This window comes from Mycotypha africana (assembly GCF_025528875.1).
Source record: "Mycotypha africana strain NRRL 2978 chromosome Unknown BDF20scaffold_10, whole genome shotgun sequence".
NCBI lineage: Eukaryota > Fungi > Mucoromycota > Mucoromycetes > Mucorales > Mycotyphaceae > Mycotypha > Mycotypha africana.
This window is the reverse complement of record NW_026515734.1, coordinates 1,128,504-1,142,783: the sequence shown is the minus strand read 5'-3', so window position 1 is coordinate 1,142,783 and position 14,280 is coordinate 1,128,504. Positions and strand designations below refer to the sequence as shown.

General features: G+C 37.8%; 5 protein-coding genes across 5 annotated transcripts; 2 read left to right on the top strand and 3 right to left on the bottom strand.

The window, feature by feature from the left end:
- Window positions 1-34: 34 nt before the first annotated feature.
- Window positions 35-4,463, bottom strand: BDF20DRAFT_916172 (armadillo-type protein; the record flags this gene model as incomplete). Its single annotated transcript, XM_053084418.1, has 14 exons — window positions 35-125; window positions 190-296; window positions 352-442; window positions 507-587; window positions 650-858; window positions 924-1,050; window positions 1,125-1,473; window positions 1,532-1,625; window positions 1,709-2,248; window positions 2,334-2,487; window positions 2,553-3,538; window positions 3,621-3,976; window positions 4,039-4,228; window positions 4,311-4,463. 14 exons carry the CDS (start codon window positions 4,461-4,463, stop codon window positions 35-37), a joined length of 3,528 nt encoding a protein of 1,175 aa, XP_052933038.1.
- Window positions 4,464-4,676: 213 nt separating this feature from the next.
- Window positions 4,677-6,364, top strand: BDF20DRAFT_826209 (ankyrin repeat-containing domain protein; the record flags this gene model as incomplete). Its single annotated transcript, XM_053078046.1, has 9 exons — window positions 4,677-4,791; window positions 4,920-4,995; window positions 5,079-5,169; window positions 5,248-5,301; window positions 5,370-5,480; window positions 5,550-5,657; window positions 5,714-5,804; window positions 5,880-6,116; window positions 6,225-6,364. The coding sequence occupies 9 exons, from the start codon at window positions 4,677-4,679 to the stop codon at window positions 6,362-6,364; spliced, it is 1,023 nt and encodes a 340-aa protein (XP_052933037.1).
- A 506-nt stretch (window positions 6,365-6,870) lies between these two features.
- BDF20DRAFT_826509 (rab-GTPase-TBC domain-containing protein) lies at window positions 6,871-7,635 on the bottom strand (the record flags this gene model as incomplete). The annotated part of the gene is made up of 2 exons (XM_053078082.1): window positions 6,871-7,051; window positions 7,127-7,635. 2 exons carry the CDS (start codon window positions 7,633-7,635, stop codon window positions 6,871-6,873), a joined length of 690 nt encoding a protein of 229 aa, XP_052933036.1.
- A 1,566-nt stretch (window positions 7,636-9,201) lies between these two features.
- Window positions 9,202-10,521, top strand: BDF20DRAFT_826364 (uncharacterized protein; the record flags this gene model as incomplete). Its single annotated transcript, XM_053078068.1, has 5 exons — window positions 9,202-9,279; window positions 9,349-9,594; window positions 9,679-9,810; window positions 9,880-10,239; window positions 10,357-10,521. 5 exons carry the CDS (start codon window positions 9,202-9,204, stop codon window positions 10,519-10,521), a joined length of 981 nt encoding a protein of 326 aa, XP_052933035.1.
- Window positions 10,522-11,167: 646 nt separating this feature from the next.
- On the bottom strand, window positions 11,168-14,219 carry BDF20DRAFT_980130 (ATP-dependent protease La; the record flags this gene model as incomplete). Its single annotated transcript, XM_053085114.1, has 7 exons — window positions 11,168-11,670; window positions 11,761-12,512; window positions 12,597-12,700; window positions 12,770-13,162; window positions 13,247-13,330; window positions 13,419-13,922; window positions 14,013-14,219. The coding sequence occupies 7 exons, from the start codon at window positions 14,217-14,219 to the stop codon at window positions 11,168-11,170; spliced, it is 2,547 nt and encodes an 848-aa protein (XP_052933034.1).
- Between the last annotated feature and the right edge of the window lie 61 nt (window positions 14,220-14,280).

Below are 14,280 nucleotides of genomic sequence, written 5' to 3'. Positions count from 1 at the left end.
TCGAAGCATTTACATAAATAGCAGCAAAATATTTTTAGCTCTTTTTGACAAGTTTGGGTTTTGGTATCTTTAACAATACATGTAATTGATCTCTTTGCAGTTTCACTTCATTCAGAGGCTTCGTCCTAAAAAACAATATTCAACATCTAATTTTCTTCCTGAAAGTTTTCAAGCTTTCGTGGAACTTACCAATCAGTGCTGGTAATAATATCGACTGCTTGTGCCAGTTCGTCTGAATCTGCATCTTCAGGACTTGAAAGGAATGAAAATAACTGGTCTGAAGTCTCTATACGGATCTGTGTACAGCTATTGTTAGTTTGTGTTCAGCGATACTATTAACATTTTACTTACTCTTGGAAAAGGATGTATAAGGTATGTCAATAACTGCTGCAATGTTTTCGTCCTAATTTGAGATCCTTCTACGTTGAGAAAACCGACAAAGCTAAAGACACAGTAATATGAGTGAATTGGTGGGATTGTCTGCGAAGTAAGCGTTGAATACTTACACTTTTATAGCTGACAGTAATTTACGAATGGCTTTACATTTAAATACTTGCTTTTTTACCAATGTGAACAATTTTACGTGTCTATCATGCATAGAACCATTAACGGTGGAAGCTTAGTGAATCACTTTCGAAATTTTCCTTACAGATTTTCGTCTGGTATTCTTGACAATATAGCGGTTGCATACAGTAGTCCAGTTACGTCCAATAGTGGCTGAATAATCCTATCGTCTTTATCGTATTTCACGAAAATATTGAGCAATGTTGTAAAGAACTCCTGCAAAGATGGGCCAGAGGAGGCTTTAAGAGGTAGGTTGCCGGTATACTCTATCAGACAAGCGCTGGAATGGCGAACCTTTCCGAGATTCAATCAGTAATACCATTTTGATGTAAAAATACCTTCAGTAAAATATAGCTTACCAATGATTCAGTCAAACCACCAGCACTAGTGATCAGACCCGTCAGCAGCTCAAACCTATACTCTGGTATATCCAGTATCTGAACCATTGTTAGATACATATCAGATGGCGAAAGCCATTCTAGAGCACTGATAAACAGATACAATTAAATGTTAGCAATCTCTCTGCGATAGCTCTTCTGACTGCTAATTATTCGCCTTACCGCTGGAACTTGTCCCTTAAAAATTCTTTTCCAGGATAGATCAAATTGTCACAGGAAGAGATAACGTTAAAGAGAACTCTGCCAGCTGTTGATCTTACTTTGTCGATACGTTCCACGCTTTGTTTTAACAGAGCTGCTATTATATCTCTTGTATTTGAAGTAGTCAGGTAAGGTGGCTTTTCCGGTCTGGACGAATCCAATCTAGAAACGCACGGTACCAAGTAGTTTAACAGTTCCATTACAGAGACACGGACCCAAGAGCCAACATCACCCCGTTGATCTATGCTATAATCTGTCAAGCAGACTTGCAAGCAATTCAAAATGTATTGAAAATCATCGAAGGTAATGACTATATCATAGTAACAGTAAGTTTATCATTTCTGATTCCCTATAACAAACTATTGTACCTGACTTAATGTCATCCCCAAGTTTTTTAAATATGCTATGTAAGCCCTGTACAGCATTTCTTTTCGATTCAGCATCATTAGCAATAGAGTTATCCTTTAAACGTAGAGAAAGTGCTCATAAGATATCAATATTTCTTCTTGAGATTTGTCCTTCTACATAAAATCAAAAATATATACCTGGGCTTGCGACCCTTGACACAGTTGTTGACAGACTTTATGTAAATTATCAGGTTGCTTACTGTAATCCAAAGTTCCTAGAGCAAGTGCATAACCTCTACGTTCATAATAATTTGAATTTATCACATTCACTTTTTGTAGTGCTATATCCAATTCTTCCTGAGAGAAGCCGTTCGCTTCAGCAACTGCACCAAAAGCAACCACAGCAAAAGCTTGTACTGTTTCCTCCTTACGTTGCAAAGATGTATAAATAACATTTTTCCAGTCAACTAATACGTCTTGCTTATGCTCCAAACTCAATCGGGATTTTGCAAAAGATGCTATCAATTGACAGGCGGCCTCTCGAATATGTTCTGATCCAAACGTCTTGAGTGATTTTGGAGGTAATTTAGATATGACAGTTATTAATGCATCGGTTTTTTGTTTGTATAATTGAAGAATGTTCGGTTGATCGAGGCTATAAATTGCCATGCAAATTTCAGCAATAGCAAGCATGGCACCGTGGGAAACGTGCATATCATTACTAAGTGCATTGGTGATCTATATTTACAATCAAACACCAAGAATAAAGAAGAATAAGTCCGAATCTGAATTGTATAAGGAAGTGAAGACAAGTCTCATTTACCAAGTAAGGAAGCACAGTTTCTAAGAAGTACTTTGGGTCCAATGCTACCAGTTTCCCCAAAGATTTTGACGCCAATACACGCAGAGCTTTGTCCCAGTGTTTCGCAGTGATGACAATCAAATGTTGAATTAGGTGATAGCGGTATTCATCGAATCTAAAAGAATGCATGCGAGCATTTGAGTCCAAGTTACAATTACTGGAATTTCTCGGTTTACTTACTTGGCAATATCGAAGGCAATTTCAAGAAATGCATTATTTCTATTACCTAACGAAAAATAATCTGCTTTTTGGATTATGTCGATACCGTGTGGAAAAATACCTTGTCTTCCAACGTTTTCCTGAAAAGCAGCACTACTAGCACGACGTATATTGATTTCCCGGTCGAATACTGATACAACTACTAGATTTTGTGCGATTTCTTTTACAAACGGCTCCATTATATCTGGTGCATAAGCTCTTGCGAAGGCCCAACATACGTAGCAGCAAGCATCACGAACGTGGGCGCCAATAGAATGCGAGCCTCGTTTAATATCAAATTTTAGTCCACGGATAATCCATGGTAACGTATCCTTCAGACGCGCTGGCAAAAGTAATCCTCGTCTGGCCAGTTCAGCAATGGCCAATGAAGCACCGTGCCAAGTGAAGTCAGATACGGCTGAGAGGTCCAGTGTATCAGAAGAGTCTGTCCAAAGTGTATTCTCTTCAAATAATTCTAACACTGATCCCACTACATCCTCTGCCAGTTCCTGAGGCAGCCGTTGTGTTATCCTACCAATTCCTTTCGCAGCGGACCACCTTACAATAGTATCTTTGTCCCTCAATCCATTCAATAAAAGCTCAATAATTATCTCTAAGTCATCAGAAATTTCTTCCTCATCATCTTCTTCAGTTCTTTCATACTTGTTGTCTTCATTCGCTTTTGCAGATACAAGCCCGGCTGCGACTGAGGAGCTTATTTCCAGATTTTGTCGTAGAGATCTGTTTCCTCTCTGATATCTCCATGCTGCAACTTTGGGCTTCAAGAAACATAAGCCCGCACGTTGTGCTAATTTAGTGCGTAATTTACGAATAACTGCATTACTTGTAAACTTGTCAAAAAATGGCATAGTGAGGAGTGGGATAACTGATGGTTCGAGTGTAGGTAACAAAAAATTCCTTGGCGCTAGCCTATATATGATACATAAAGCTTGAAGATATCCCGTCGTCTTTTAATAAAAGTTAGCTTCTTAAGCTTGACCTTCTAATTTCGGAGCAGGTTCATTAGAGTGATAGCGCAGGCTACTTTACCTCGAAAACATCAGCGTCAGCACTTAAGCTTTCTCTAGCCCCTTCAACAAATGGAATTAAATATTCTTGACAAATATCTTGACGCGACAGTAACCGAGCAACTAATAGAGCTGCACCATCGCGCTCTTTTCCGGTTGTCTTCAGATATTTTTTGCACAGATCCAGCATATTCGTGATTAGATTATTTTGACTGCCGCTGTCAATTCTTTTCAAATCGAATGGAATCATGCAAATCAATGATAACCATATAAAACAGACATAACGTACTTCCCATAGACTAGTATCAGCTGAATTCAAGCTAAATAGAAAATGAAATACCGGTTCAAGATCGGTAACCTCATGTGACATGAATTTGACTGTTAAGAGAATATCAGATATATGCTAATTGTCACTATGTTTAAGCCCTGTCGTATGTTACCAATTGTTTTATATCCTCGTGTTTTGGTAAGTAAATACAGAAATCGAAATAAATGCGTTGTATTCTTGTCCAAAGCAGCTTTGTCAGTCTGATAAACGTCTATTCTCTTCCTGAGGATTGTCATTGTAGGTTGAATGATATATTCCAAATGCGGATCTAGTAAGTGCGACTGCTCTTGATATAACTCGAGCTACAGGAAGCACAATAAGAAAACATAATGTGAGTTTCAAACATACATTTATGATCGTCATAGTTTCGTTTTCAAATATTACAATAGCTGTTAATTGAGCAAGTGCTTTTGCTGACTGTTTGACATCGACGTTGGACAAAGTTAAAGTCTCCAAAAGCCTCATGGCTTCTTCTTTATGTTCAAAATGCGATTTTTGGTTGAGGCAAGAATCGCGATCCAGCTCATCTGTTTCCATACTTCGTCGTTGTGCTCAAAGATAATAGGAATATAAATTAAAGAAAGTGTTCCTGTTTTATTGCACTCTTTTAGTTCTTTCCTTTAGATACTGTTACTTTGGCAGACCGCTTCAATGAACTTTCGGTACCTTATTTTATGTAATTATTTTTCCGCTTTACAAGAAAAATCGAGCATTTTATCTTTGCTTTCTTATGGTTTTAACTCTTCGATGATGGCAATGAAACAGGAGAAGAAAAGCAAAGCACCTTTTCAATCATTCTTTGATTTGCAAAGAGTTGCTGTTACGAGAGGCCCACCGTCTGTTCGTCTTCGAAATGCCGCAAAAGGTACGCAATTTGTAAAATTAAACGGGGCTTTTCCTTTGCTTTGTGCGAAAGCTGTATATGAGACTTTGGCGAAATCAAGCTCTCTACCATACCTACATTAATTTTCCCGCTAACGACTTATTATGTAGAGGGTAATATAGCGGCAGTTAGACGACTCGTGAAAAAGGTTAGCAATATCCAAAATCCGGACCCAGAAACAGGATGGTAAGAGAAGCAACCGTAGCTTCCAATATCAAAATTCTGACTCTGAGTAGCTTCTGTTCTAATAAGTTCGAGAATTTGAATAGCACAACCTTAATGTATGCAACACAATTTGGCCATGTAGAGCTTGTTGAGTTATTGTTAGACCTTGGCCATGAAGACGAAGTGATATCAGTGGTAACGTTGGTGAAGTCGACAGCTGCTATAAATAGCCTGCCAATTTTAAAAGGCTAAAGCGCGCTATTTTTTTGTTAGGATAACGAGGGCATTACTGTTCTGATGATTGCAGCAATGTACAATCGTGAAGAGGTAAGATAAACTCTCTAAGGAAAAACTTGTAAAACTTCCTAGTCCATTATCAATGACTCTGTTTTTAGATCTTTTTCTTATATGTCAGTAGATACCCAGAATGCATTCACGCCATAAGTAAGACCGGTTGGACTGTTCTATTATATGCGGCTCAGAATGGCAATGCAAACCTTGTCAGCGTAATGTATAACCGTGCGTTGATCAATATATTAGAATTCAGAAAGGAAAATTAACCTTCGAAATGGCAGTATTTATTGTCTATTTCAGCAGATTTTGATCATATCGATAATGAGGGCAATTCCGCATTGCATTATGCAGCAGCTTGGGGTCATATTACTGTCATGGAACTACTAGTCGTAAGTTGGTAAAGATCATAAATGGATTTGCTACACAATCACTGACTTCCAATCAGTCTGAAGGATGTAATGTTGATCTGGAAAATAATGAGCATGCAACAGCGTTTGATTACGCATATAGTAAAGCTGTACAGGAGCATTTGAAAGGTATATCTTAGAGCAATTGAGTGAAAATGTGAATAGTGAAGTAGTTTTTCCATTTACTGAACGATCGAATTATAGAAATATCGCAAATACCCTATAATGACGAGTCAACATTATCTATTTCTTCGTCACAAAAGCAACAGAGTTTAGTGAATGTACCATACGCATCATCTTCTTCTTTCAATACCAACAACACACCAATCAACATTTCACGAGGGCAATCTCATGCGGGACATGAACTTAGCCTTATACCCCGCGCATCCACTTCATCATCATCGCTCATTATACCCTCATCCTCAGCAATAGCAACGCCCAGTTCAACGATGACTAACCATTATTCTAGTAGTGGAGGGACACCAGTATTAGCTATCAGCAATAGCAGCAATAATAATGAAGTTCTTACCGCGGCTTCTAGTCCTAGAGGTGCAACTACTATCTCGAACTATCATCAGCAAAAACAATACAGTGGCAGCCCATCCTCAATTTCAGAATTGGAACGAAGAAGGGCCAGCAGTGTAGGTGAAAAACCGAAGAACACTAGGCCCTTCCAAACAGTTGAATGATACAAAGAGCTGTAACATAAATGTATTAGGAAAAAGATAATGGTTATAGTAGCTCCTATTCCATTGGTACAACTCGAGGAAGTGTAGACGCTGTAAGTGATCGAGTACGGAGATTCAAAGCTAATGTTTTAAGTATTAACTAGAAAAAGTAGAAGAAAGAGAGGAGCACCATGGTGGTTTTAAGAGTAATAATTACTATCAGAATCGTATAATATTAAGCAATACGGCAATAAGAAAAATTGTGGAAGAATAATTTAAAAGGTTAAACAACGATTTATCTACAAATATGAAAATACATATTAATATTTTGGAGGTCTGAAAATTACAATCTGATGGATGACAATTGTCCTTGATTGAGTTTCCGTTGTATTTTCCGTTTTCTACAAACTTCTCGTCTGCTGTTTATGTCTTGTGCAGTAAGATTAGAAGCAATATTATTTTGAGTGGAGAAGATGCACTATTTTTGAAAGGAAGGAAGTGTTAAGTGGCCCGGGCATGAAAAAGTCTCAAAATTCACGTTTCAGCTTATAAAGTACCTTTATAAATTCATCACAGTCGATCATTCGCTTGGGTGTATTTTGCAAAATTCGGAATATGTCTGTAGGTTCGTTTATTGCCAGAATTTGTTGCTCGTTAAGTCTCATTATTGTTAATGCGACTTGATAGAGTATTGTAAAGCCTTCACCACTATAAAACAGAAGAGGTATGCATAATTCAATATTTTAATACAAGTAGAATGTCCGTTGATATGTATAATCTTACACAAAAAAACAATCCCAAATTCGCAGTACTGTTTCCACAGGTAAGATATTAATGAACATGGTCAAAAACCAGTGATTAGTCACCAAAGTGATGGCAGGCAATTCGTCTTTCTCCTCACACTGCCAGAAACACTTTTTATTGGACATCTTCGACCAAACTCCCGGCATTTTCTCGTAGACTAACAGCATGAATGTCATCTGCTCCAAGTTCCCTCCTTCCATGGTCTTATCAAACATCTTTGCGGGAAAGTAGTCTTGAACAATGGTAACCAACATCCAAAATACTTTTTCCTCTTCATTGTCGAAAACCAGAAGCAAAAATCCCACTAAAAAATTGAGAGATTGACAATAACCTATATCCGGTGCATACTGACTGAAAGCTGCTAAAACACGGTACAGTGATGGGCATAACGATATTTTTGCTGTATCATCTTGTTGATCATTACTACTGCTGTTGTTTGAGAAACGGATATTATCGGGATAGGTACGGTAAACATCTTTCTTTATCATCTCTTTAATCTCTTCTTGAGCCGTTTCTAAATAGTATACATATCGTTCCGGATTTGCTTCCAATTTTTTGTATGCTCCACTGTAATGAAACCATACCTAAATGAAAAGCAGAGAAGAAAAGTTGATTAATCAAATTCTAATTTGGATTATAAACTAGTATATAGGAGACGAAAAGAAAAGAGTTTCGATTTACCTTTGACCTGAAATTTGGTGCAACTCCTTTTCTAACATATCTAATGACTGGACTCAAGCAAAGTACGTATTAGGTGCGTCTCAATTTAGACCATTCTATATTTTTAGTACACTTCCTGTTTGACTTACGTTGTGGGCTTAAAGGTGGCCATTGATGTTGAGATTCGTGCAATAGTTTACGCCAGCGTCGCTTTTGTTGCTCTTTACTGATTGTATACCTCTTTTCAAACTCGACCAATTTTTCTTTTTTCACCCATTGTAAAGGTCGTTTAAAGCCATAGTCATCTCTTTCTGTCAACTGAAAATCCTCTTCTTTCCTCATACCATTGTGAACAGAGGTTTCTTCGGCTGAACTGAAAAGACTCGTTACAGTGGTATTCACCGATAACGCTGAGGACATTAATGAGGTCATTGAGGGAGTTCTTTGGCGGGATGGATAAAAACTACCCGAATGTGATGTAGTTGTTGAAGAGAACATAAGAGGCATTGAACGCTGGGTGTCATAAGGTGAAAAGGGTCTATCATATATGTTTTCTTTCTGGTTTTCTTTCTGATTCAACAGGTACCACATACTATGATGATTACCACTCTCTATGTTCGGTACATGTTTGCCGTCTTGCAACAGATGATGTCCAGCAACTAATTTTTCATGAGCTTGAATCTGTTCTAAACGAGTCTTGATAGATAGTTGCTTGAGAGCATTATGAATTTGTTCTTGTTGCTGCCTGAGCCGCACCTGAGCTGACTCTTTTGACACGTAATGCATTTCAAAAAGGCTCATTGTTTATGCTTAAGGGTAGTATAATGGGATAAGATTCGATAATGAAAGAATGACAAAACTAATATTAATGTAGAAAATAAAAGAAAGACGGTTCAATATAAATCCTAAAACTCTACACTTCTTTTTAAGGAGGACCGTATCATTTATATACTCGAATAATCAAATAGACACGAAGTTCAATTTCTGAAACCCCTTATCCACAACGCTCTGGTCTTGTATGACAGTCGATCTCCTTGAATTTCATTTTCTTCATCATTGAATAGACATGCTAATTATAACCTTTTTTAGCAGATTTCAGTAGAGGGTTTTAGTTCTCCTCCACCTAAATATCGTTATATTCAACAGAAAAGCCTCCAAATTTCCTTCATGCTCACTCTCTATAGTATCTGCAACCAAAAATTTGAGAGCTTGAAGGACATTATCGATTGAGATTCCTAGTTGCGGGTGTTTAAAATTCAGGCACACACCCACAAAAGCGGCATAAATCACCTCTAGACTTGTGTGTGGGGTAAATCTTTTTTTTTTTTATTTTTCGCTTTCTGCTTCTTCGGTTCGTCCTTCTATAGCACTTTGACGGAAAGCTCATCACGCTAATGACTTTTGACATCAGCATTCCAGAAGCAGCAGCAACACCAGATACCATTCAATTCAAGCTAGTTATAGGTGGAAATGTTAGTTTCAAGCCGTTAAGTAATTTTACATGAACAGTATTTACATATGCTTTGTTTTGATAGGTTAAGGACAATGTTTTACCTACCTTTTTTCGAACATTTCAACAAATAAGCTGGATATACCATAAACTGAAAAGTACTTACTCCTCAGGTATGGTTATACCGCCTCTGCCAGACCAACCAGTTCTGTCAGAAATAGATGACCAGGATTATATCGAACGAAAACGTTTACAAATGGAGAGGTTTTTCAAAAAATTGGCCAGGCAAGAGCTAGTAGAAAATGATGACTTTATGCATTTTTTATCAGATAAGATGGTAAAATGTACTTGAAAAAAGCTATGCAATTCAATAATGCCAAGGCTTTCATTTTCATCAATTTTAATTTTTGATAAAACAAAGTCTCCTACAGAAGTAGGACCAACGAGTACAAATGCAATACTATCATTTCTACGTTTCAAACGAGTGAAAGGAAATAGAGATGATTACAGAGGGTTTAAATCATTCCATCGACCTACAGAAATTATTGAAGGAGTAGGTAACAATAAGGTGTCGAGTTATAGAGAGATGTAATACACTCATGCAAATATTCAAATGCGCTAGAATGACCATGACAAATTTCATAAGCATCAAATATATATATTACTGCAAGAGAGCTATTATGGATGTATACACGATTCGCTGAATCAGCTGTTACAAATGAAGGAAGAGTTAGCAGATAATTTGATCCACATGGGTGATTTGATCATTGAAACGACACAGAGCAAATATAGGCTAGGATTAGGGTTGAGAAAAGATGAAGCAAGCGCTAAGTTCACACAAAGAGATCTAGAGCGAAAGATGCAAGCTATAGGATTACTCATGGATGATATGGCTTTCATCAATACTCGGCAAGCGCAAGAAACAATCTCAAAATTTGGTGACGTCTTGATAGAGTACAAATGGGCTTTGGATCCGCTGAAAGTATGCGTTAATTTATAGTGTAAAATATGCGTGTGTTGCGTGTGTCCTGCTTTAAGTACTGGTTATTGAAGGGTAATAAAATCAATACTTACTTTTTGGTAATTGGTTACTTGTTAGACTGTATTTAATGCGCGGACAGAGAAATTGATGGAGTATGCAGAGCAGCTCAAGCATCGCAACAGGAAAAGAGATAGATCAGATAAATTAAAGCTACGATTAGGTATGAATCATCCTGAAGTCAGGCAAGCTATAGTGGAAGAAAGAGAAGTAAGACATCAGTGAAAGTCGTTAACTGGATATGACTTATTGTATCCATAACTTAACATTTATTGATTATGCCACATAGGCAGTAGAAGTGCTTAAGAAAAGCAAGGAAAACTTTAATAACATACAAATGAGAGTAAAAAATGAAATAGAACTGTTCGAGAAGCAGAAATCGAAAGATTTGATAAAGTCATTTCGGGATTATGCAACATCAAATATACAGTCCGAAAAGACAAGGCTGGATTGTTTGGAAAAGGCCTTGGAAGAGTTAAATAAGCCATGTTTAAGTAGACGAAAATCGTCTATTCTTCCAAATCTCTCGATGACAGATAAACTATTGACGGATGACGCTAAACGAAGGCAGCCTCCAAAACACAAGCAGAGTTTACTAATACACAAAAAACCTTTGAAATCTTCTGCGTCATTACCCACTAGACAACAGCCAGAATTAGGCAATATTGTATTGTCTGCTTCTTATGATGGCAAAACATTTAGGTGGTCTTAGGCCAGGAGTGTTTTAATGAAAACTATGTATGCCCAGTAGTACTACAAACAACACCAACTTCTGGATATATCTGTTTATTTAATCATTTATATTGTGTAGTGGTAATCATCAAAATAAATAAATAGCTGAGCCATATATACTATAGATGGAGTCGGTGTCTTACAAGCGGTTCTCATAAAAGCGAGTGTTCCATCGATCATTCTCATTTATTATCAGTGCCGCCTCCAGAACATCCCAGATATTTTTGGCGTATACAAATTCAATCTCTTCCTTCAATTTGTCTGGCACATCTTGTTGAACATCTTTCCTATTACGGAATGGTAAGATAATTTTACGGATACCTGCACGATGAGCAGATACAACCTTTTCTTTAATACCGCCTACAGGTAGGACTTGTCCACGGAGAGAAATTTCGCCCGTCATGGCCGTAGTAGGTGGAACATAATAACCAGAGAACAACGATACTAAGGAACTGACAAGAGTGACGCCTGCACTAGGGCCATCTTTGGGCACAGCACCGCCAGGTACATGGATGTGAATATCAATTTTGTCGACAAGATTGGTACTCTCATTCGACACAAGTTTCAAGGAATAGGCGTGAGCTTTAACCCAAGTTAAAGCAATATGCGCCGACTCTTTGATGACATCCCCCAATGAACCTTCTCGACAAAAAAAAAAAAAAAAAAAAAAAAAAACCATCAATATATCAGTTCACAGCATCCTATTGTACATCCGCTTTTGATATCTGTTACCTGTCAAGTGCAATTCACCTCTACCCGCCATTTTCGTCGATTCGACAAATAAAATGCCACCATTCCCACTTCCTGAATAAGCTAACCCCGTCACAACGCCTGGCAAGGGCTCTCTTTCTGCTATTTCCTTTTCATAAAATGCCATACCCAGAATACGCTCCAGATCAGGCAGCGTCACGAGGGGGTTATAATTTTCTTCTTTTTTCGCTTCACGTAAATCGGCCAGCTCAACACATTTGGCCCGTACAACAGACGCTATTGTTCGTTCCAAACTACGAACACCACTTTCTCGTGTATAATTCTCAGCCAACTTTAGCAAAACGTCATCCTCCATGTGAACTTGTTGATGTTCTCGTTCTTGTTGATCATCATAAAGGCCATGTATTTTCAATTGTTTCGGTAGAAGATAGGCTTTAGCTATATGAAGCTTCTCTTCAAAAGTATAACCATTTAGAGTGATGACTTCCATACGATCCAAAAGCGGTTCAGGAATGGTGTCCAAACTATTAGCAGTAGCAATGAAAAGAACGTTTGATAAATCGAATGGGACGTTGATGTAGTGATCTGTGAATGAATTGTTCTGTTCAGGGTCCAAAACTTCCAACATAGCAGCAGCTGGATCACCATAATGCGATGCTTGGACAACTTTATCAATTTCATCAAGCAGAAACAGAGGGTTGTTCACTTTGCACTTGCGTAGGCCTTGGACAATTAAACCAGGCATAGCACCCACGTACGTTCGTCGATGACCTCTACATTATTTGGACAAGGTTAATTGCTGGGATACCATCTACACCATGATGACAAGTAATCTATTTATTTATTTTTTCTCATACCTTATTTCCGCTTCATCACGTACGCCGCCCAAGGAGATTCGATGGAACTCTCGACCTAAAGAAGCGGCAATAGACTTGCCTAATGATGTCTTACCTACACCGGGCTATATAAAATATCAACAGCTGTAATGAATTCAAACATTCTATTGTATTTAGTACGAATAAGGCTTTACCGGACCAACAAAACAAAGGATAGGTGCTTTTAAATCCCCTTTGACTTTCATCACTGAGAGGTATTCAATGATCCTTTTTTTGACTTGCTTCAAGCCAAAATGATCTTGCTCCAATTTATCCTTAGCTTGATGAATATTGAGGGAATCTTTTGACATTTTATTCCAAGGCAGATCAGCCAACACTTCGAGATAGTTACGAGCTACAGCATATTCACTGGAGGTTGGCTGCAATTTCTTTAATCGTTTCATTTCTCTCCGAGCGACTACGGACGCTTCTTCTGGTAGCTCAGCTTCTTGTAACTTTTGTTCAAGTTCGTCTATCTCATTGGCTCCGTCTTTATCATCGCTGTTTGATCCATCTAATTCTCCTAACTCTTTCTTTATTGCTTCGAGCTATAAAGAAAGATTCCAAAAGAGTAAATAATCAATCATAGTCTTTCAACGCAGTTCAAACATAAATCACTGATTTGTATTTACTTGCTGTCGGAGATAGAACTCCTTTTGCTTCTGCGATAATCTTCCTTCAATGCTTGAATGAACTTGTTCTGATATTTTCAAAACCTATGCCGACAAAAAAACATGAGTCAGCGAATCAGCAGCCTTTCTTTCTTTTACAAAAGCAATTTTAATACATGTCTTTTTATTTTACATGTAATTGTCTTGTCATCCATTCTGATGCTTTTTCAATTCTTTCTTTTGTATCCGTGGTGGCCAGCATGGACAATTTTTCCTCAAATGATGTTTCGATAATGGAAGCCAACATATCTGCCAAAAGGGGTGGTGCGACTGTATCCATCAATTTTGATAATTGCTGAATTAGAATATCTGGCATTTTGAGATCCTTCATTTTCCCCAGAAATTCTTTCACAAGTGCTTTGAAACGGATAACACTGTCATCATCCAAAGTGCCGGCAGTTAAAGGTGATGTATCCTGTAAAAAAGCTGCTTTGACACAAAGTGTCTCTTGATGATACAAGTCTGGCTGCGTCAAGTAGTGTTCCACTTTGAACCGAGCCACACCTTCGATGAACATTGTAAATGCGCCTAAACCTGATCTTTGGATGCGAATGATACGTGCAGAGCAGCCATAATGAAACAATCGATCCTTATCGTTTATAGAAAGAAAGCCTTCATCTTTTACTGCTGCAACAATCTGGTGGTTATTATCCGTTAGTTGGGAATATTGTTTCTGTATGGTTTTCTCTTTATGATTGTTTCTAGTTGAAGTATCATCGCTTTCAACAGGAAGACGGTTTATCAACGGAATACAGGCAATGAAAGTAGGTTTGCGTTGCTCATTAAGGCGCAGATGTCGTCGAGTGAGTAGAACGGCATCTCTACCTCTCATATTGATTTTCAGCACGACTGAGGGTAAGAGTACTTTATTCTCTAGTGGTAAAACTATCAAGACATCTTCTGGTGAAGAGGGCGCCGGAGTAGTAGTGGGCATTATAATATTTTAAGATGAAAGAAATATGATGGAGTGAATTAAAAAAAAAAAAAAAAAAAAA